Source organism: Tiliqua scincoides, chromosome 2, assembly GCF_035046505.1.
Source record: "Tiliqua scincoides isolate rTilSci1 chromosome 2, rTilSci1.hap2, whole genome shotgun sequence".
NCBI classification, from domain to species: domain Eukaryota; kingdom Metazoa; phylum Chordata; class Lepidosauria; order Squamata; family Scincidae; genus Tiliqua; species Tiliqua scincoides.
Window position 1 is genome coordinate 216,288,318 of NC_089822.1, and position 23,293 is coordinate 216,311,610.

Below are 23,293 nucleotides of genomic sequence, written 5' to 3' on the forward strand. Positions count from 1 at the left end.
CCTGGGATACAATAAGTTTTAAAACTGTACATATTTTAAAATATCTTGCATTACTGAATAGACAAGATCCCCCAGTTATTTTAAATCTTGAAACTGTATTAAATGCTACATTAGCATTTAATAACTCAAAGATATAGACTGCCACTCTTCTAATCATCTCACACACTTTATTCACTTTCACAATGAGTGCTTCAGGCCCTACTACAGTAAGCATTCTGCTTATCAGAGCTCTTGCTTCATTTTGCACCTGTCAGAGGTGTTACTGCCCACTACACCTGCCTCCCACAATCTTTCTCTCTCCTGTTTCCCTTCTCATTAACCAATCACTGCAGTTATGCTCTAGAACAGTGGTTCCCAATCTGGGGTATGTGTACCCCCAGGGGTACTTGCCAGGACCTTTAGAAAAAGAATTGAAAAATTGCAGAAAATGGCAGGTCTGTATTTAATGCCTTGCAGGGCTGGCAAGGCTGAAAGGAAGGCAGCTAAGCTAGCTGGCTGCAAAAGCCCCAGCTACTGCTAGTTTGTGGTCATCAATTTGTGTATTATGATATGTGGATCAGTAGTTGAAAACATATACATTTGAATTAACAGCAACTATATTAATTACAAAGATTTTGATAATATAAGGGTTACAATTTATGGAAATGGGCTGCCAAGGGGTACACAAGGGAAAAAATGTTGGGAACCACTGCTCTAGAATATAGAACTTTATGTTGATCACAGCTGAAGAAGCCTTAATTGTGAAGAAAGAGAAGACAAATGAAGGAGCAATCCTAACCCACTTCCCAGCACCGACATAAGGGCAATGCCACTCCGAGATAAGGAAAGAAACATTCCCTTACCTTGAGGAGGGCTCCATGACTGCCACCCAACTGCAGGATGCAACACACATCCCATTGGCACAGCTATGCCAGTACTGGAAAATTGGCTAGGATTTGGGATGAAGGGAGAGAGAGGCCATGGCACATGTAAACTCTGCTGCTTAAAAAAAGAAGGTAAGACAAAAACTTCCATATGGGGGAAATGTTAAATCAGCAGGGCACAGAAAGAAAAATCACCGGGGGCATAGAAGACGGCAAGAAGAAAATAAGAAAGCAGAAAAAAATAAGTGGGCAATTGTGTTTCGAGTTTAGATTATGTTTTGCAAGTTATGCTGTTGTCGTCGTCCCCCACACATATACCATTGCAGACTACTGTGATAACATTTATTAGAGAAGAAAAAATTCTGCAATATTCTGTGTCTAGGGCATCCAAGCAAATTTATATTATGCTTCTTGCAGTGAAATTCTATGCTTGTTTACTCAGAAGTAATTCCCACTTTGATCACTAGGATTCAGTCCCAGGTAAGTGTGTTGAAGATTACAGCATTGGTTTATGACCTCTATTACCTATTAAGCGGAGAAAATATTTTAATTGTTTTTAAAATCCTGGAATACTAAATTTAAGTTGACATAGGATTTAACAGCAAGTGAAATTTATAATATTCAATGCCAACATTAATGGAATCAGAACTGAAAATAACCTCAGACAACATTTATCTCATTCATTTGCCTCCTTTGTGTTTTGACTTTTTCTGAGGATCTTTTTTTTTCCTTTTTGGTTGACAAATAAGGAGAGTGGCTGGTGTAACAGTTCCTCCTGCTAACCTATGCTTTTAATTATCAACTCACTGTATCTCCCCCCCCCCCACACACACACACAGAGGTACAAAAAGGTTGGGACTTTTTTTGGTGGACTAGGATTCAAAAGACACTTGTGTGTGCACAAGGTAATTCCACACACACACAATAAATGTGTGTTGCAACTGCCCTTCCCAACAACACTTTTTGTGCCCTGTGTAATGCTGCTGGAGAGGATCCTCTTCTGGATGATTTTTCAGGCAATGTGAACAGGATCAGGGAGCTGAAAAGCCTTTGTACATGCTAATTGTGTACCTTTTGTGTTTATCCGAAAGCTTACTTAAAACATTCCTGTATACTATACTTAATACCCAAGATTGACTTTATCCTACTTCATCAGTAAATAATGAGGCGCAACAACTGGCTCAGATTTAAAATTGAAAACACCACTAGACTAATGGAGGGGACTAGTGGAGAAATGGAAAGGAGGTGGGTAGCAAAAGTAAGAGCTTGAGCCCCCCACCAAAATATCATTTTCTGTAAAAGTTTTATCATCCCACACAGAGAAAAAATGCAGAATTTGTAGTTATTGCAATCCATCAGTCCCATCAGTTCAACTTAGCTCAAAATAAAACAATTTAGGGTACAATCCAAACTTCATGTTAGGTTGGCGCAATTCCTTTGCACCAGCCTAGGAGGGTCGTAGATGTGCCGTAAAGCATGCTTGCGCTTCCTCAGGAGGATGTTGTGCCAGTGCACGGAGGTGAGCTGGAGCACAGAGGCTACATTCAGCCTCTGCAGCAGCTTCCCCCAAGTAAGTTGCATTGGCTGAGCTTGGCCAACGCAGGGGTCCGGGGAGGGTGGGGAGGAGGCGGGACAGAGGTGTTCCGGGGCAGGGGGAGGGTGGGGAGCAGGAGGAGGAGCTGGATCCGGCTGTTATGCTGGATCTCAACCCCCTATTTCCAAGCAGCGCGGAGCAGCTGCAAGCCGCTCTGCTATCCTTGAACCTGTGCCACCTGCTGAGGTGGTGCAAGTCTGAGGAGACCCATAAGGGCTGCAGTGGCTTACCCTGGGGTAAGGGGAAGAATTTCCCCTTTCCCATTATTTGCTATGAAGTAAGGGGAAGAATTTCCCCTTACCTCTGGCTGAGCCACTTTGGCACTCTATCCCGTGCTGGATACAGAGCAAGCCTCCTGGCCTGCCTGACCCAGTGCAAGATAGGATTGCACTGTAAAGGAAAATTAAAAGCTAATGGAGAAAAAGGAAAGTAAATAACATCATTTCTTTGAAAGGGCCAGAATATATCTTCCCTTATTGCTTCCCATCGTTCTGCTTTCTTTGCTTGCCTTCCTTTGATCATCTCATTGGGTTAAATGCATTGTTTTTCTGCCCCTTTTTGCTTTACCCCATGTCTGGGTTTCTTTCACACCAAATATCTACTTCAGATCTTTAGGTAAACCTTTAGGAAATGCAAAAAAATGTCATGTGATGTCTTAAAGACTAATAAATTTATTGTGGCATAACCATATATGGACTCGAGCCCACTTTTATCAGATGCATGAAGTGTTCTCTTTAGTTGGCAGATATATATACAGTATATAAACACAAATGGGTGAGGAGGAACACAGTGGAGGAACACAGTGGAGCCGACAGGCCATGAAATACAGCGTGTGCGAGAGGGAGAGAGAGAGTGTGTGTGATTAGATTACCTCAGAATGTCAGATGCGAGAGAGGGCACCAGGATGCAGGTAACCTGATGTCTGTGTGCTCCCTGAGGCATCTGGTGGGTCACTATGAGATGTAGGAGCAAGGACTAGATGGGCTTTTGGCCTGATCCATTTGGGCTTTTCTTGTGTTTTTAGATACATGTATACAAAGGTTTGTATATGAAGTATTATAATAGTTTCCAAAAGAAAGACATGCTTACCAGTAGCACAATTCAACCTTACACTCAATGGTATTAGAAATATGGAGTTGAAAGGTTCTGAAGAGAAAGTACATGTAAGGGGGAGAGACTTTTGTACAGAGATTCCTAGGGCTTTACTTACGGTAAATTCCTAGGGTTCATTGTTGCTTAGAATTGCATATTGCTAAGGCACATGGATATCAGAGCTGAGTGGGAACTGATCCTTATGAAGCAAAGAAAGAGCTGCATTTGCTCCTGCTGCTGCTGCTATCTTTGGTCCCTGCCCCTGTACTAAGCTGACTCCTAAACCAGGGGTCTCCAAACTTTTTGGCCAGAGGGCCACATCAAATATCTGGCATGGTGTTGAGGGCTGGAAAAAAAATTTGAATATAAAATTTAAATAAATAAATTAGAGATGGAACTTACATGAGTGAATAAATGGCCCTCAGAATACCCTCCAGACACAACCAGAGCATAGCTCTGGTCATGTACAGTTGAGTGGGCCAGAGGCTTTCAGGGGACAAGAGAATAGGGGACAAGCCGGATAGAGGCTTGTCATGGGCCGCATCTGGCCCCCAGGCTGGGGTTTGGAGACCCCTGTCCTAAACAATGATGAAATTACTCTTATTTTTGCCTTTGTCATATCATTGCTTGACCAGAATTTATGAACTGCAATCACCACTCTAGAATGGTTCCTCTTCCCCAGCATCCTTACTGAGAGCACTTTTGGGATGGGAGGATATTTAGGATGCTTAGAGAAATTGCTGTGAATCTATTTAGGGTCTGGCAGTCAAAGCTGAAGGAGAAATAAAAGCCCAAGCAGCTAATATTAACCAAAATGGGCCTCGCTAAAAAATACTACTATGCTAAAAGTAAATATGCTATGCTAAAAGTGTGCCATGGCACACTGGTGTGCTGCGAATGGTCTGCAGGTGTGCTGTATGAGTTTGGGGGAGGCTTATTTATTAGTAGGGCCATTGAGGGAGGTGAACCCCCCCCCCCAACAACAGCATGGTGTGCCTTGTCAATTGTCAAAAAACTGATGGCATGCCTTGACAATTTTAGTACCTTGTCAATGCGCCGTGAGGCAAAAAAGGTTGAAAATAACTGATTTATCGAGTCTTAACAAAATGCAAATTTCTCAAAATCATAAGAAAATAGTAGACTGTCATATCAACTATTAGCTGTGAAACTCTATCAACATGAATTTTTTCTAATTAAAAAAAGAGTCTTCATTGAATTTTCAGGTCAACTTACCTGGCCAGGTGGAAGCGGCTGCACAGGGGGAATCTGTAAAGGTGCCAGTGATGTACTGGTAGCTGCCACCTGAGAAGTAGGGGTTTGATACTGGGGCAATAACTGAGGCGCCTGCTGTGCTGGGCAAATGGTCTGGCTGGCTAGAACTTGCTGTAGAGGAACTGGAGACGGAACAGATTGCTGCTACGGAAAAAAGGAATGCATGTCAGTCCCTCAACTGCATTGAGAGTAAACAGTAAGATGATTTATCTGTCAGAGGCACTATCCAGTAGGTACAGGAACAATTCTGGTAAGAAGTGTTTTTCCAGATACACTGACTGAGGTAGTATGAAAACCTGCAAACTTGGCTTGACCAGAGGTTATGATAGGTAGCAAGTGCTACAGAAAAACAAATGCCCAGTGTTCTAAAGAAGCCATGAATGGATACAGTGGGACTCTTTTTTGAATTCCTATTCAGAACTTACGTGGAACAGGTGGGCCATTATCTTTCCAGCAGCATTGGTAGAACCTAATCAGTGCAGTTGGCTTCTGGGGAATGCCATGTTGAATAACACACTACCCCAGAACACAGCATCATCCGAGCCAGTACCATTAAAACAAATGACAGCCATCAGGAAAAAATGAGTTCTGAAAGGCTCTATTGTTGCTCCCACAACCAGTTGCTCTGCTAACTAATAGCACAAGATAGGGAAATACATTTTTAAACCCTACAAATGAGTCTGAAAAGTAATTTGAATACACCAGATGAATGATAGGATGAATTCAAGATTTAATAATAAAAATGAATGGGTTCCAAAATGACCTGTACACACTAGTGTGCAGCATAGGCAATGTCTGTTTTATAATTCCACCTTTAATCTGTGAAATACCACCACCTGCACGCAGTCATGTCTGAGGAGGAGGAGGACAGAAGTGACAAATTGTGTGTGTGTGTGTGTGTGTGTGTGTGTGTGTGTGTGTGTGTGTGTGTGTGTGTGTGTGTGAGAGAGAGAGAGAGAGAGAGAGAGAGAGAGTCATTCTTGCCTATCACTATTGCTTCATCACTTTTGCTCACTGATTCATTTTTCCAGTACCCCACATCTGTGTTGGGTTTGGAGGACAGAGTTAGAGAGAAGCAAAAAAGGGAGTGATGGGATTTTGTGTAACTGTAATAAGTCATTTTACCTCTCCCTGTTGTTTAGATTAAATGGCATGCATATATAGCATCTTGCACTAAGCATTTGTACAGCTGCAAGGAAGACTTTCAGCATATTTGTTGTAATTCACAAGTAAACCTGAAATACAGGTTAAGAATGTGCCTATGGTCAATCCAGTATCATACCCCAAAGACAGAAAATGTACATTCTCACCTGCTGGCTGGCTATGATCGGCTGAGGTTGTCTCATTTGCATGGGGGCAGCTGAGGTGGGATGGCCAACAGGGAATGGAATTGCTGGTTCTTGATAATGTTGTGGATGCTGAGAGACAACACCAGGTGGAGCCTGAACTACTTGAAGTCCAGGCTAAAGGAAAAGGAAAAAAAAAAAAAGAATTACTTTTGTAGAATATTGTTTTTCTAAAACTCATGACTTTCAGAACTAGAGATGTAAAATTTCCAGAAACATTAAATTCACATGGTGAATTTTTTTTTTTCCCTGTTTGGAGAGCAAAATGAAATTTTGGGAAAAATTGAAAAATTAATTTCTTATTCCTAAACTTACTTTCCCAGTGTAAGAATATGAAGACACTCAAGGAAATGGAACTCATTCTTTTAGTACTGGAATACACTGGGAGGCTTTATTTTCTTCGAACAACAAATTTTTCTGTAACTAATTGGAGTGATGCATTTCTCATTTTTCAATTTTAAAATATGAAATGTGTGTATGATTTAGCACATAATTGTACTGTTTGATGTATTTATGAATTATAAATAAATATACTAAAGTGTTACTCAACAAAATGCACAGTTTAAGAGCAAAGCAAAATATATATTGGATTTTTGCCAATTGGGAAAATCAGGGTGAGGAATTGACAACTGACATTATCAACATTACAGAAAACAAAATAAGTTTTTATTAACTGGACATGAAATGATCATTTATCTATAATGAATGGTCTTTTATCTATAGCCCCCTTGGACGCCCTTCAGGGAGAAAGGCAAAATACAAATTGAGCTAATATTAATATTAATATTATTAATGTCACCATTATCCATTGCAAAACAAAACCCTGCAACTTTTGGTTTTTAGAGGTGACACTGGGATGACCACAAATCACCACAGTTGGGAGGGCTTCCCTGGGCCTCCTAATGCCTTATAAGGCATTAAAAGCATCACTTCTAGTTTCACAGAGAAACCAGAAGTCACTTTTTTTTCTTTTTTACTGTCAGATTCACTCTGAGCCCAGCAGAAGCTGCAGATGAATGTCTGCTGGGATAAATGTCTGCTTGGCTGAGAAGACCCTCCAGAAGTGAGGGGAGCGAGAGGAATTGTATCCTCACCCGGGGGTATTGCCTGGTATCTGCGGTTTCAGCTAACTGTGGGGGTCTGGGATGGAACACCCCTGGATACTGGGGCATACCTGTCTGTGAAAACAATCCATTATTGCAGTTCAATGGCACTTTCATGCTCAATTTCCTCTGGCGCTAGATTAATGACAAGACACCTCTGCTGCTCCTACCCCAAGATTTAATTGAACTGAAACAACACATTACCACGGCTATTACTCAGGTGGAACAGGCAACACTGGTGTGAGTATGGGCTGAATTGTATTATAGGATAGACATCTGCCGTGTCACAAAGGAAAGACACCTCCAACATATGCAAGGTTTCTGAAAGTCCAATCCTGTGGCCTTGTACCATGGGTCCTGGAACCCAGCTCCGGCACTAGGTTTCATAAAGCTGCCTAAAGTATGTTTACCACACTGGCGAGGAGGGAATGTTGGTGCTGGGCCAGCATCAGTGGATGCTGGGCCTCTGTGTCAGGAAGACGACTCCACAGTGCAGCTGGCAGTCTCACAGGAGGAGGGCAGGAGAAAGGCATGGAAGGCAGAACTATAGGGGGATAAGGGCAAAATGTGAGAGGGACCAGCCCAGGAGGGAGGTGGGACCGGTGGAGCCCTCCTCCACCAGATCAAAAGCTCTGGGTCAGACCTGCAAGCCTGACACAGAGCTCCTTGGGTCTGCACCAGCAAATTAGCTGGTGCAGGCTTGAAGAACCCCACTGCAGAGACTGAGACCTCCAATGGCTTCCCATTGCCTGCAGGATACAGTGGTTGCCATTTTGATGACACCAAACCAAAGATGACATGGACTGCAACAAGTTTCTTTGTTTTTATGTTAGCTTGTTCTTGATTTGACATGTATATTTCCAAAGAGCAGCTAAAACAAAGTTAAAATCATGTCTTTAAAAGCATTTCAATCATAATTTTAAAACTGAAAATACATCACAGGAGATATTGTCAATGTTTCCCAAGTTTTTGCAATTTTCCATTAGAAAGATTGAAAGAAGAGTGCCTTGAAAAATGTCAGTCTCATTTCTTTGCTGGTCCTTCACATCTCTAGTTTGAACAGACAAGCTCTGCTGGGAACAACTCAGAGGACCACTCATCTAATGACAACAATGTAGCTGTTCCAGAAATGAGGACATTGATTAACAGATTGAATGGACCCGCATTATACTAAAGAACAAAACAACCACCACCCAGGCTTTGATGCTGAAGGCCGGAATGTACAGAATAGCCTGAGAAAACAAATACAAGAGTTATGACCGTGAGGATAAGGAAAAGCAGTTGGAAGCCTCCAAGCTAGCCTGTGATCCTTCAGGCACTCACAATATAACTCACAAGCCTCTACAGGATGCTACAATAAATTTCTAGTATGCAGACACCCTGAGGTTAGGTTACCGCATGCAACTGCAGCAATTGTTTTCCTGGATAACACTGTACTTCTGTCATAACAGAGAATCCAAGTGCTTTTTTTGTTTATTTTTATTTATTTCTAATCTCCCTTTCAAATCCACTATGATCTTCAAAGCTTTTTCTCAAGAAAAATACAAACATACAAACTATACATACATAAAGTATTGCAATAAAATAACAAGCGGTAAAAATCAAACTTTCAAAGAGTAAACAGAAAACTTAGGAAGAACAAAGAAGTTTGGGCACTACAAAGCGGATGAAGAAAAAGATCAGCCTCATTCACAGTTATTGCTGGTTGAGGCAATAAAAGGTGCTTCAAAAAAAATGGTAAGTAAAAAAGTGGTACTTTGTACTACCAAAAAAACCTACTATTTTTTACTACTAAAAAGTACCAGTAAAAAGTGGTAAGATTATTTACTGCAATAATAGACTATATTGTGACCTTTTCTTCCCTAGATAATTAGAATGAGCCTAAAAAGGCAGGGAAAAAAGGTAGATAAAGCACTTATCCCCTAGAGTAGGGGTGTCAAACGTAAGGCCCACAGGCCAAATGCGGTCCCCAGAAGCAATTAATCAGCCCCCATTATAAGTGGGCTTTTCCAGCTTGATAATTGGGCTTTCTCATATCTTGAAAATATAGACAAGATTTGCACATTTTCTTTTCTGTCATTTGCAACTAATGAGTTTCTATGTGAGAACAAGTGCTTATGTCTGGCTACCATCTGCTTAATGACGTCACTTTCTGCTTAATGATGTCACTTCTGGCCCTCAGCAGGCATCATGAATACTAACTATGGCCCTCTGTATAAAACATGTTTGACACCCTTGCCCTAGATGCAGCTTGTTCAAATAAATCAGTTCCTGAGCTGATGGGTGCCAAATATATTTCCCCCAAGGCACTGCAACTTTAGAGGTTGGCTTCAGAGAAGTGTTCATTTAAATAACTTTCTTTAATCAATAGACCCCACTACCAGAACAGCTTACACACTTATAAGAAATTCATAGTAAGAATAACTATATGGGCGGGAGGGGGAAAGATGCATACAGGAACTATAACCTTAATTTGAGGAAAAGCAGGTAAATGACCAAAATGGGTTCTTTTCTACTGGAGAAACTGAATCAACTGCTAACAAATCTTTTTTTCAAAAACTAAACACATACATTCATTGATGAGTACTATGTTAGGAATGGAAACTATTAATAAGCTGATAGGTGTAAAGAATTTTTTTGTATTTTTAATGAAATAATTTAAAAAAAACTGGTTGAGCACTAGATTAATATTCAGTGCATGAGGTTGATAAAGAACAGCCCATTCAGAAAAGGAGGAATAAGTATGCCCCGCTATAGGGATAAAACACACTGAAAACAGCGCTGAGTGAAAAAGTGAGGCAGAAAGCCACATACTGTATCTATAAAATTATATTTGCAAGACTTGCTGGTTCTTTTCTATAGAGGAGGCTTACAGTACAATTCTATTCATGTTAAGTCCCACTGAGTTCAATGGGGAATTCTAGGTTGAATGTGTACAGGATTGCAGCCTTATTTAACATTATTGAAATAAGCTTTCAGTAAGCCATCTCATAATATATCTACTGAAGTAGGCTAATTAAGCAAAATTTAAAATCACACTACAATTCAGGAAAACTGTTGTGATGACTACAGATTAAGTATATATTTTGTAAATATTCTGTTTTAAAAACTATACATTATTATAATGATTGTTACATTCATAGTTTACCAAGGACATTAAAATCAGAGGAATAACAAGGATAGAGTTGGCTCTTACACACACTGCTACAAAGCTCAATCATTAGTCAATCAAAGCTGCAAAGTTTTATACAAAAAAGCAGCAAATTGAGACAAACCCACAATGTGGTATTTATATGGTGAATTATTGCAACACTGGATACAAATTCCAATGATTTTTTTGTTTCCACCTGGATTAAAAACATGATGTTGTCATGGAATTCATGGGACCATTCCAACTAAGTACAGTTTAGGTGTCGTTTCAGGCATTTGAAACAAGAGGGGAAAGTAGGGCAAGCGTAACTTTTCTAATGGATTGAGAGTCATTCCACGTTAAACAGGACAAATTCAACATTCTTGAAATTGCTCAGTCTTCTAATCAAACAAGGAAGCAATGAGGAATTGCACCTACCACATCACTGATATCTTTTTCACTAGCTAGGCTGCTCACATTGCTCTGTATTGCTTGAGTCAGCTGGTCCTTCTGTATCAAGGAAGTTTGATCTGGACTAAGCTTTTGACGGAACTGGGCACATTCAGGCACACTGGCTTGCTCAGAAATAAACTCTGAAAAAAGGGCTTTTTCTGTGACACTTTCCTTTCTCACCAGTACAGACTTGTGGTTAATTATGTACTGTAAAGATTCGTTTAATAAAGGGTGACCTAAACTATTGCCTCGAGGCTTAGTATCTTGATGAAGTGATTGAGATGAAGAGCTGTTCTCCAGATTATTACAGAGGAAGGAAGGTAAATGGATAGCACATTTAAGATGCATTAATATAGGCTTGTTCAGAACTTCTCTAGAGTGCAGCAGATGGGACAAACACTCCTGACAGGTGGGTTTAATAAGCATAAACTCAGCAGAACCTGAAGACTGCTGTACTCCTTGTAGCTGTGATTCACTTGATTCATTCTTCTCCTCCTGCAATCGTTTCAAGTTGGATCCCAGCAACTCTGCTGGAAGAGGCATTATACTTGGTGACAAAGACACTGCTGAATCACTATGGCGACGGCAGCTACAGGCAGTGCTGTGCATCACAGGTGACAAATACCTGTTAGTACAAGAGCTGTGTGTTCTGGTAGTCTCCGAAGAGGAACATACAAGGTCAGGTCTGTCATTGGAAAAACTGAAAAGTTTATGTTCAACTGCTTGCAGTTCTTCTTCCAGCAATAGTTCCATTAAGTTTTGCTGGCCAAGATTGTTGTAACAGGAACAAGAGAACAAGTGTGAATGCCTTGCCAAACACTGATTGTTAGGCTTTGGAGCTTCTACGACAGAAGTGCTTCTTCGCCTCTGTGAAATATTCAGTCCGTGGAAAGAGCTAGAAAGAGCAGCTGCTTGGCCTTTCACACAGCTGGAACAGATATCTGACCCCAAAGGTTCTTGAACAAATGGAGGAACAATAATACATGGCTATACAAACAGCAAGAAAACACAACAAATGAAATAATTCTTAAAACAAGTATGTGTAGAAATTTTAATGCAGTCACAGCAAAACTAAAAATCCATAATCCAAATGTGTGTATTCAGAGTACATTAGGTAAAAATATAATATAGGATAACACACATTTTATGAAACCACAATTAGTATAGACTAGGAAAACTAGAAGTCAGCACATACAATCTGGTATCAAAGGAGGATTATTTATTTTAGAAGGTTGTATATGAGGTTCCAGAAAATGATGAACATAAAAAAAAAACACAAACCACTGTACTTACCACAGAAGGCTGTTGGAAGGGTCCCAAGTGCTGAACACCATGGGGCAAATTCTGGCTTTCACTGAGAGGTGGGCTGTAAACCCTCTGAATAGCAGGAGGTATTGCATCGGGCATAGATGAGTAGATGACACTTTGCTGGCTGCTCTGGGAGTCTGAATACACAGTTGAACCCTGACCACTGTCAAAAGTGCTATCAGCTGGAAAGTGATTTAAAAAGCAATAATTAATAAAAGTACAATATCAACTGAAATATCAATATCAACTGAAATATCAATATCAATATAATCAAATATTATAAACATGATTTAATAGTGACAGATTTATATCACAGATTCCAAATTCAAAAGTTTGCACTATATGCCAGCCTATATGATGAGAAACGTGATGATGTGCAGATGCTCCCTTTCCTGAACATAAAATGACTATATTTGTGCAAAGACTGTTTCCTTCTCAACCAAAACTCATACAGTATTCCCATGCTCAACCAGATGTACTCACACTGAAGGTTTCCTGTTGAAGTTAGTTTTCAACACTATTGTAAACTCCACTTGCAGTGCTTGAATTATAACATCAAGTGAAGCCTTGCTAAGTGAGTGTTGCTGGAAAACCAAACTGGATTATAGTTCTTTTTCTTTCTTTTTTTAGCTCCCCTATTTGAAATTTTGATGGACAAACTGGGTGCAATTACAGCAGACCAGTGTGCTAGAATTGGGTTGCTGTCAAACACATATAAGCACAAAATGGAAAGTGATTTGAAGAGCAGAGTGGGAGAGGTTCATTCCTCTCCCCCTGAAATATCTTCTCCCTTGCTGTTTTTCTCCTGATGAGTACTCAGAGCAGAAGTAACCCTTGCTAAGAATACAACAATTTGGGGAAAGCCTTTTCTGGGGAAGAAAGTATAGACAAGGAAGAGTTTTGCATCCCTTTCCTACATACCCCTACTTCACTTTATATTGCTTTCACTTTGGGCTTTATAGGAATTCAGCACAATCTGCTTTTTAACAGATAGGCTGGGTCACCATAACACCTAGTTAAGATGTAATGTCACAGTGGTTTATTTATAGGTGCTATCCAAAGCTCTGTTCAAACTGAGACTGCCAATTCTTTCCTATGAAGAGCTTCTTTTCTATTAAGATTCAACCAGCTCTGAATGGAGCATGAGGTCTGTCACTCTGAGGTGTTTCAGCGTGGAGGGAGGGCGGACAGTGGGCAGGACCATGGGCAGGTGTCAGGAGATGGGGCTAGGACCTGGCAGTTGTGCCGGATTCTAACCCCATTCCTGGGCAGTGAGGAGCAGCTCCAGGCTGCTTGGTTCTGCTCGAATCTGCACCACTCTTTAGGTGGTGCAGATCTGAGTAGACCTATTGGGGCTGTAGCAACTTTCCTCAGGGTAAGGGGAAGTGTTTCCCCTTGCCCCGGGCGAAGTCACTTGCAGCCCAAAACTCGCACTAGATACAGTGCAGGCCAGCTGGCCTGCCTGTTCCAGCATAAGCTAGGATTGTGCTGCAAATGTGTTAATGTACTAAACTATTTTATAAATGTGCAAAAAATAATAATAAAAAAAGATGCTAAACAGACCTTCTGTTAGGAGCCAGAATCAAGTAGGCTTTATAAATATATTTGGTAATAGGATCTCAATCCCATTGTGTCCTCCCCCGCCCATGGCGATGCTGCGGCACCAAATTGGGGGGAGCAGTCCAAAGGTCTGCAGTGGGTCTGCAGTCTAGGAGGTCTCCTCTGGGTACTTTTAGCTATTACAGGTCTGCATGGAGCTGTGCCACAGAATCGGGACTCAGAAAGTAGGATTCAGCAACTACCACTGCTGCCAAACCCAACCCCTTCCTGGACTGATCTGCCCCTCCCCTCATTCCTCCAACCCTCCACTGCACCATCTTGCCTAGACCAGTGGGTGGCTCCAGATTTGCTGGAGTCAGTGGGAAGGCTCTTCCCACTGATCTTCCCACCAGCATGCAGCCGGAGCACCTTTTACAACTGGTGCTGTCTGCTTTACCAGTATAGGACTGGGTTGTAAATTGATAAAAGCTCATGCTGCAATTAATGTTCCTACTGTGTATTTAGAAAATAAAAAACCAATCTTTGTTTTGCTCATCTCTTATAGAAAGACTTAGGTTATTTAATAATGCAGGGACATTTATAGAGTAGGTAAATTTAATCTCATTATAAGAATTATTTTCAACCACAGAGGGAAAGAGTGTAACCATACAAAAGTAAAGCTGGAAGACAAGACTCAAATTTTTTTATGGCTCATCATGTTGTAGAGATGCTAAATTATTTAGCTACATTTCTGCCCACTTTGAATATCATAGGCAGCATAAAGGAAATTATTTATAGAGCTTTTAGAAACAAAAAGCACTATGTAAGCATCCAAATAGCATATGGTGGCAGCTGTGAGGAAAGCAAACTCCATGCCAGAGATCATTAGGAAACGGAAGGAGAATAAGGCTGTTAATCTTATAATATCCCTCTACAAGTCTGTGGCATGGCCACCTTCAGAATACTGTGTACAGTTAGAGTTGCCACAGCTCAAGAAGGATACTGCAGAGCTGGAAAAGCTGCAAAAGAGGACAACTAAGATGATCGGATGGCTAGAAAACCTTCTTAAGAGAAAAAGCTACAATGCTTGGGGGGTGTCGAGCATAAGGCAAAAGGCAATTAAGGGTGGGCAAGATTTATAGCCTAGTTCCAGCTGCGCTACCTGCCTTATGGCAGTTGCAAAACCAGCTCCAGCAGTGTGCAGAGTCACACACTGTTGGAGTGCCGGCAGGAAAGCCAGAGCCTACCCGCACACACAAGAGGAGCATCTTGAACCCACTGATGCAGGTAAGGTGGCAGGGAATGAGGAATGACTGGTAAGAAATCCTGGTGGAAAACAGGATGCTAGACTAGATGGCTCATAACTAGCCATAGATGGCTCATAACTAGCCATAACATAGCCATAACTAGATGGCTCATTTACTAGCATCTATGCATGCTAGACTAGATGAACATTTCACCTGATCCAGCAGGTCTTTGCTTATGTTGGTACAATACTAATATTGGAAAACACAGTAAGAGTTAGTGGGATTAGACAGCAACTTGTTTCTAGATACACACACGCATATTCAAAACTTGTGAACTGTTTCCCAGTTGATATGATACTATATGGCTAAAGGCACAATCCTAACTTGCGCTGCAGCAGGCAGGCTGACGGGCCTGAACTGCCTCCAGCGCAAGTCTGAAGCCAGAACTGGCGCAACTCAAGGCAAGGGAAAAGCTTTCCCCTTATCCCGTGTCACGCTGCACTGACCCAAAAGGGTCTACTCGGATCTGCGCCACCTCAGGAGGTGGCGCAAATCCAAGTAGAACAGAGCAGCCAGAGGCTGCTCCACGCTGCCCAAGAACGGGGTCAGGATCCGGCATAACCTCCCACTCTCCACCCACCCCAAAACGCCTCCTCCCTGCCATCTCCACATCCGTGCGTTGACTGACACAAACGTACCCTGCAGGACCTGGATCCGGTGTGGAGTGGCCAGCACAACTCCTTGAGCTGGCCTCTCCAACTCTAAAGTTGGCGTAAGCGTGACTTACAGCACATTTGCGACACCCCCAGGTCGGCACAAGTGACTTGTGCCGGCCTAACCTGAGGGTTAGGATTGCGCCATAAAAGTTCTACTTGCTTATCAAAGAGTATATCTAGCTCTGTAGGCAGCATCACCCTGCATTAGCCCCAACTTGGCTGCAGGGAACCCTCCAAGCCAGCTGTGGTACAACTGGCAGGAGAGTGAAGAGATACCAGGAGGTGCCAACAGCCAAGCAGCTGCTGGAAATCCTGGGACGGAAGAGCCAGAGAAGATGCAGGGAGGATAAAAGATCAGAAAAGTAAAGATGGGTGGGGCTGTGCGAGAAAAATGGATATGGAAGAAAGGAAGGGGGGAAAGTAGGAGCAGAAAAGTCCATAGAATGGAAGGAAGAACAGACCTGGAACAGGTAAGAGGGAAGACGGTGGAGAGAGAAACAATCTTGAATGGGTGGAGGAATAAGGAAAGGGGGAGAATGAAAAAGGCAAGGTTTTGGATGAAAGAGGGGAGTAGGACCATCGCCTCAGAAGGAAGGGGAGCTTCCTCAAGAATAAACCCCTTAGTTTTTGTTTTGTTTTTTGGCCAGAGACTTAATAGCTAGTGACCATAGGTAGAAGCTGAAGGGCCACCCCAGGGCTCCCAAGTTGAGAGGAAGCAGATTGCCACAGCTTCAAAGGAGCAGGGGACTTAGCACCTCTTCCCTCTTGTGCCTCCACAGAAGCTCCCTTTAAGTGGAAATCAGAAGAGCCTAGTAGCAAACCTTTACCTTATAAGCTTACTATTATAGACTTGACCTAGTTCCAACTGTGGGTGACATATTCCCTCCAAACAACCCTCTTTGAGAATAAACCCCATTGAAGAGCATCTTATTTATCATCTTGGCACCACTTACTCATTCTGGGGACATAGCTCAGTAAGCCATGTCCTACCCCACACTGTATTGTATATTAAATCGATTATAATATTGATTATTATATTTTTGTGAAAATAATGTAAGCTGCTTTGGGGTTCCTTAAGGGACAGAAAGGCAGGATCAAAGTCCCTGGAGAAATTATAAATGCAAGTCACAACTTGCACTATTGCAGTTTAAACTGCTCTGCCAGAGCAGGGTATAAGACTCAGAGGTGGCCTACTATTGATCCTCATTAAGTACATGAGTACATGTTTTATTCATTTGTTCCTGAATAAATGGAGCTCATGGAATCAGATAACATACACCAACCCTTTTTTTCCCTCCTCATAGCATTTCCAACATAATTTACTTGTGAAGATTTGTGCAGTACAAATTTGTTGGTACCATAACAGCCGGTCTCTATTGGATCTGAAATAGTTTTCACATACATTGATCACTACCTGTATGTTATGGACTCATGTACATACTTTTGCAACTAAAAGTTCTGTCAACATGCAACACACGTACGTGACTTACATGCAAGTGAAGTAACACTTGTGGGTAAATTCTGCTGAGAAATGTGCTGGTCAGCTTCAGGCTCTTCTGGTTCTGACAGGATGTGATGACCAGTGTGAGAAAGGTACGCAACTTGAACCTGTTGTGCTTGTGGGATCTTTGCTTTTTCTGCACTCTCAGAATCCCGTTGATCCTCCGATTGTAACAGGGGCCAAATCCTCTCTCTTCTCCACTGTATTAACGCTACTCTGTCACGTATTGACTTTGCAACTATTTTGACATCACTCTCATTAAAAAATCCAGCATCAACCTGAAAGAAAACCATAATAAATTTTCAAGCAGGAATCTACATACCAGGTGTGTGTATGCATACAGGTGTGCATTTATTAGATTCTTTTGGAAATATGTTTATTATGTGCTTGAAATTACATGTGTCACCTTTGTTTCTCAGAAAGCAAAGAGACAGTAGTAAAACCAATGCTGCATGCAGCAATATACATTTAGTTTTTCCACAAATAATAATTTGAGTTGAGTAGCTATAATTCCACTTAAACATATGAAAATTATCAAATTTATCTCTAAGATACTTGACCTTCAATGTAAGATTAATTGTTAGCAGTAGTCTGTCTTACCTAAACGTAACAGATTTTAACAAGTAGGGCATTTAAAGAAAAAATTAAAGCCATTGCCCACTTCCACCATATTTGGTATGCAAGCAGTTCACATAATCTCAGATGTCTGCTTCATAAATAGCCAGCACAAGACATTTCCAATTCACACTGCAGTTTCAGAAGGCAACCTTTCAAAAACAAAATCTCTCAGAGGTTGCCATACTTCAAATGAACCAGTAAGTCAGATGTGCATTAACAGTAGGTCCAAACATGATAATATCTAGTCTACATAGCTGAAGCATGTTTAATTTGAAATGTTTAAGAAATCAGCATGTTTTATGCCAGCCTGCATCTAGGAGCATTCTGTGTTAAGCGACCGGGGGGGGGGGGGGAGAGGATTAACAACTCAGTCCTTAGAAGATTCCATGGGTGTTACAGTAATATGATGCAAAAGATTCAATCAGATCACAAATTTTCTGAACATAATACCACCTTGCATGTTATTTGATTATCAACAATAAAATGTTATGTTCTTTCTTAGGCATATGGATAAATTCATTGAAGATATTATTTCAATAGGACACACACAAAAGCAATTCTTTTGAAATTACTATGTGAAACAAGGCAGAACATTAAGTAGTTTAGGAAAGGCAGAATATCCAGACCAATGGCTATTCATGTTGCTTCACGCATTAATTTTTTTCAGTACGGAAATTAATCTAATTCACGAGCCATTATATGCACTGGTTGCTCTGTACATGTACTTAAACCAGAAAAACACATTCATGTTCTCTTCCATGTATTATAATAGATATAGTTTTTTCTAACATTGAAATAAACCTATTTGTCAGGAAAAAATGCAGTCATCCCTTGATTTCCAAACACCCTGCAGATGACAAAATCCACAGATAATGAATTCTGCTTGACTAATTACTTAAAAAAAAGTTTTAAAGCATTCCTTATCTTAGCACTGCAAACTGTGCCTGCTGCAGGGCAGTCTCTGGCATTCCCTGAAGCTACTTCCAGGTCATACTGAGGCCTGTAATCTCTTCCCCTGGCACACCTCAGCAGGGCCTAGGAGAGGGGGGTAAAGGGGGTAATTTGTACCTGGGCCCAGGGTCAAAAGGGGAGCCCAGGAGCCAAAGGAGGGGACCCAGAAATTTCCTGAGTTCTTACAATTTCCTATCTACTCAGACTTGTTGCCCACACAGGATGCTACCCAACCATGTGGGTTGGTAGACATGGGCTCCAAAGACTTTTCCAGCTGTTTCTACCCTCCCACACCTCATTTTGCCCCTCCCTGCCCCTATTCTGCTTGCCCTTCACCACCGTCCCCCTTTGCAAAGGGGCCCAAAAGAAACTTTGTACCCCCAGATAAGATTCCTCTCAGAGGCCCTGTGCCTCAGAATGAATTGTGGAAGTGTTTCCCAAACACTTCTGCTATTCATTTTGAGGTACACCAGGGTCAAGGTAGGGGGTCACAGGTCTCAGTGCAACCCAGAAATGGCTGTGAAGTGCACCAGAAGCTGCCCTGCAGCTGGTGTGGTTTGCAGTTAAGCTGTTGTGTTTTTTTTAACTTTTAAAAAACATTTTTAAAAGGGACTGATTCTTTCTCTCTCTCTTTCCACATATAGCATGACCTGAAAGTGATTTCTGGGAGCTCCAGAGACTGTCCCTCACCATCCGTGGATACTCAAATTTGCAGAAGCCGAGACCACGGACGGTAAGGGACCAATGTAATGTGTCAAGCACTCAAACAGCCACATTCTCCTTAATCTGCCCTTTATCATGTGCCTCTTCTCAACCAGTTTTTGGAAAATTCAAGTTATTTGTGAACTTTGGAGTAGAGAAAAAAAATTCTCATAAGGTGATAAAATAAGATGATAAAAAAATAAGATGATGTATTCATCTTTTGACAATTCAGTGTATAAAACAGTTCAGCAACAAATATGACAAATTTTCTCTAAAGGATGTTTGATTAACAAGATTAGTGACAGGCTACACAGAACTATTTCTTTCTTTTTTTACTAAGAGTTAGGCACATCTCATCCTACTGCAAGCGCAGGGCCAGCTAGGCAGGTGGAGATCAGGGGTCTCAATGTGTGGATGAGACGGTGGTGTATGGAGGAGGGGTTTAGATTCGTTAGGCACTGGGGAACGTTTTGGGACAAGCGGGGCCTGTACAAGAGGGACGGGCTTCACTTGAACCAGAATGGAACCAGACTGCTGGCGCATAACATTGAAAAGGTGGCAGAGCAGCTTTTAAACTGATCCCTGGGAAAAACCCAACAGGAGCTGAGGGGCATCCGGTTTGGAACTCTTCATTCCTATGGGACAAGGATGGGGAGGTTAGAGAACAACAAGGTAAAGGCAGAGTAGGAGAAGAAATTGGGAATGGTAGCATGATGGGATGTGATAGACTGTTTGGCACAGTGAATGGATGCGGGGACAAAGGAGCTAATAAGCAGCCCACCCTGGGGCATTCCATGTACAAATGCTTTTATGCAAATGCCCGAAGTCTCCAAGCAAAAATGGGAGAACTGGAATGTCTGGTGACTAGGGAAAACATTGATATAGTGGGCATAACAGAAACCTGGTGGAATGTGGAAAATCAGTGGGATACCGCAATCCCAGGCTATAAACTCTACAGGAGGGACAGGGAGGGGGCTTGTTGGAGGTGGGGTGGCCGTTTACGTTAAGGAAGGGATAGAATCCAGCAAAGTAGAGATTGAAGGTGGGTCCGACTTCACCGTAGAATCTCTGTGGGTTAAATTACCAGGCCTCAGGAACGATGTAATACTGGGGGCGTACTATCATCCTGCAGACCAGAAACTGGAAGGGGACCTTGAAATGAGGAAAGAGATCAGGGAGATGACAAGGAGGGACAGGGTTGTAATCATGGGGGACTTCAATTATCCTCATATTGACTGGGTCAATTTGTGTTCTGGTCACGAGAAGGAGACCGGATCCCTTGACATGTTAAATGACTGTGCCTTAGAGCAACTAGTCATGGAGCCCACCAGAGGACAGGTGACTCTGGATTTAATATTGTGAGGTATTCAGGACCTGGTTAGGGATGTCAATGTTATGGAGCCATTGGGGAACAGTGATCATGCTGTGATCCGTTTCGACATCCATGTCGGGGGAATACCAGGCAAATCTCTCACAAAAACCCTTGACTTCCGACGAGCGGACTTCCCTCAAATGAGGAGGCTGGTTAGAAGGAGGTTGAAAGGGAAGGTAAAAAGAGTCCAATCTCTCCAGAGTGCATGGAGGCTGCTTAAAACAACAGTAACAGAGGCCCAGCGGAAGTGTATACCACAAAGGAAAAAGGGCTCCACTAAGTCCAGAAGGGTACCCACATGGCTAACCAGCCAAGTTAGAGAGGCCGTAAAGGGCAAGGAAGCTTCCTTCCGTAAATGGAAGTCTTGCCCTAATGAGGAGAAATGTAAGAAGGTGATACGGGAGGCCAAGAGAGACTATGAGGAACGCATGGCCAGCAGCATTAAGGGGAATAATAAAAATGTCTTCAAATATGTTAGAAGCAGGAAACCCGCCAGAGAAGCGCTTGGCCCTCTGGATGGTGAGGGAGGGAAAGGGGAGATAAAAGGAGACTTAGAGATGGCAGAGAAATTAAATGAGTTCTTTGCATCTGTGTTCAAGGCAGAAGACCTCGGGCAGATACCGCTACCTGAACAGCCCCTCCTGACCAAGGAATTAAGTCAGATAGAGGTTAAAAGAGGTTTCAGACCTCATTGATCAATTAAAGATCAATAAGTCATTGGGCCCTGATGGCATCCACCCAAGAGTTATTAAGGAATTAAAGAATGAAGTTGCTGCTCTCTTGACTAAAATATGCAACTTGTCCCTCAAAACGGCCACGGTGCCAGAGGATTGGAGGATAGCAAATGTCATACCAATCTTTAAAAAGGGAAAGAGGGGGAACCCGGGAAACTATAGGCCAGTCCGCCTAGCATCTATACAGGGTAAGATGGTGGAATGCCTCATCAAAGATAGAATCTCAAAACACATAGACCAGGGGTGCCCAAACCCCGGCCCTGGGGCCACCTGCAGCCCTCAAGGACTCCCAATGCAGTCCTCAGGAAGCCCCCAGTCTCCAGTGAGCCTCTAGCCCTCCGGAGATTTGCTGAAGCCCACGCTGGCCCAACGCAACTGCTCTCAGCATGAGGGCGACTGTTTGACCTCTTGTATGAGCTGTGGGATGAGGGCTCCCTCCACTGCTTGCTGTTTCACATCTGTGATGCAGTAGCGGCAGCAAAGGGAAGACAACCCTTGCTTTGTGCAAGGCCTTTTATAGGCCTTGAGCTATTGCAAGACCTTCATTCATTCGTATAAGCATCTTTAATATATTCATTTATGTAAATTTATTCAAATTTGAAATGTAAATTCTTTTTTTCCCTGGCCCCTGACACAGTGTCAGAGAGATGATGTGGCCCTCCTGTCAAAAACTTTGGACATCCCTGACATAGATGAACAAGCCTTGCTGAGGGAGAATCAGCATGGGTTCTGTAAGGGTAAGTCTTGCCTCATGAACCTTTTGGAATTCTTTGAAAAGGTCAACAGGCATGTGGACACGAGAGAACCCATGGACATTATATATCTGGACTTTCAGAAGGCGTTCGACACAGTCCCTCACCAAAGGCTACTGAAAAAAACTCCACAGTCAGGAAATTAGAGGGCAGGTCCTCTCCTGGACCGACACCTGACTGAAGACCAGGAACCAGAGAGTGGGTGTCAATGGGCAATTTTCACAATGGAGAGAGGTGAAAAGCGGTGTGCCCCAAGGACCTGTCCTGGGACCAGTGCTTTTCAACCTCTTCATAAATGACCTGGAGACAGGGGTGAGCAGTGAGGTGGCAAAACTTGCAAACGACACCAAACTTTTCCGAGTGGTGAAGACCAGACATGATTGTGAGGAGCTTCAGAAGGATCTCTCCAAACTGGCAGAATGGGCAGCAAAATGGCAGGTGCGTTTCAATGTAAGTAAGTGTAAAGTCATGCCCATTGGCGCAAAAAATCAAAACTTCACATATAGGCTCATGGGTTCTGAGCTTTCTGTGACAGATCAGGAGAGAGATCTTGGGGTGGTGGTGGACAGGTCGATGAAAGTGTCGACCCAATGTGCTGCGGCAGTAAAGAAGGCCAATTCTATGCTTGGAATCATTAGAAAAGGTATTAAGAATAAAACGGCTAATATTATAATGCCGCTGTACAGATCAATGGTAAGGCCACACCTGGAGTATTGCATCCAGTTCTGGTCGCCGCATCTCAGAAAGGACATAGTGGAAATGGAAAAGGTGCAAAAGATAGCGACTAAGATGATTACTGGGCTGGGGCACCTTCCTTATGAGGAAAGGTTACTGTGTTTGAGCCTCTTCAGCCTAGAAAAGAGATGCCTGAGGGGGGATATGATTGAGACGTACAAAATTATGCATGGGAAGGATAAAGTGGATAGAGAGATGCTCTTTAGACTCTCACATAACACCAGAACCAGGGGACATCCACTAAAATTGAGTGTTGGAAGGGTTA

General features: G+C 42.3%; 1 protein-coding gene across 12 annotated transcripts in view; it reads right to left on the reverse strand.

The window, feature by feature from the left end:
- The window catches only part of WNK2 (WNK lysine deficient protein kinase 2), a 146,269-nt gene that overhangs the window by 63,800 nt on the left and 59,176 nt on the right, over window positions 1-23,293 (reverse strand). For 11 of the 12 annotated variants that reach the window (XM_066614122.1, XM_066614120.1, XM_066614119.1 and 8 more), the window contains 4 exons: window positions 17,154-17,442; window positions 12,147-12,343; window positions 6,132-6,284; window positions 4,783-4,965 (listed from right to left, as the gene is read on the reverse strand). In XM_066614122.1, coding sequence (XP_066470219.1) covers window positions 4,783-4,965; window positions 6,132-6,284; window positions 12,147-12,343; window positions 17,154-17,442 — 822 coding nt within the window. The remainder of the gene's footprint in view (window positions 1-4,782; window positions 4,966-6,131; window positions 6,285-12,146; window positions 12,344-17,153; window positions 17,443-23,293) is intronic. The other variant, XM_066614115.1, reaches the window with a different exon arrangement.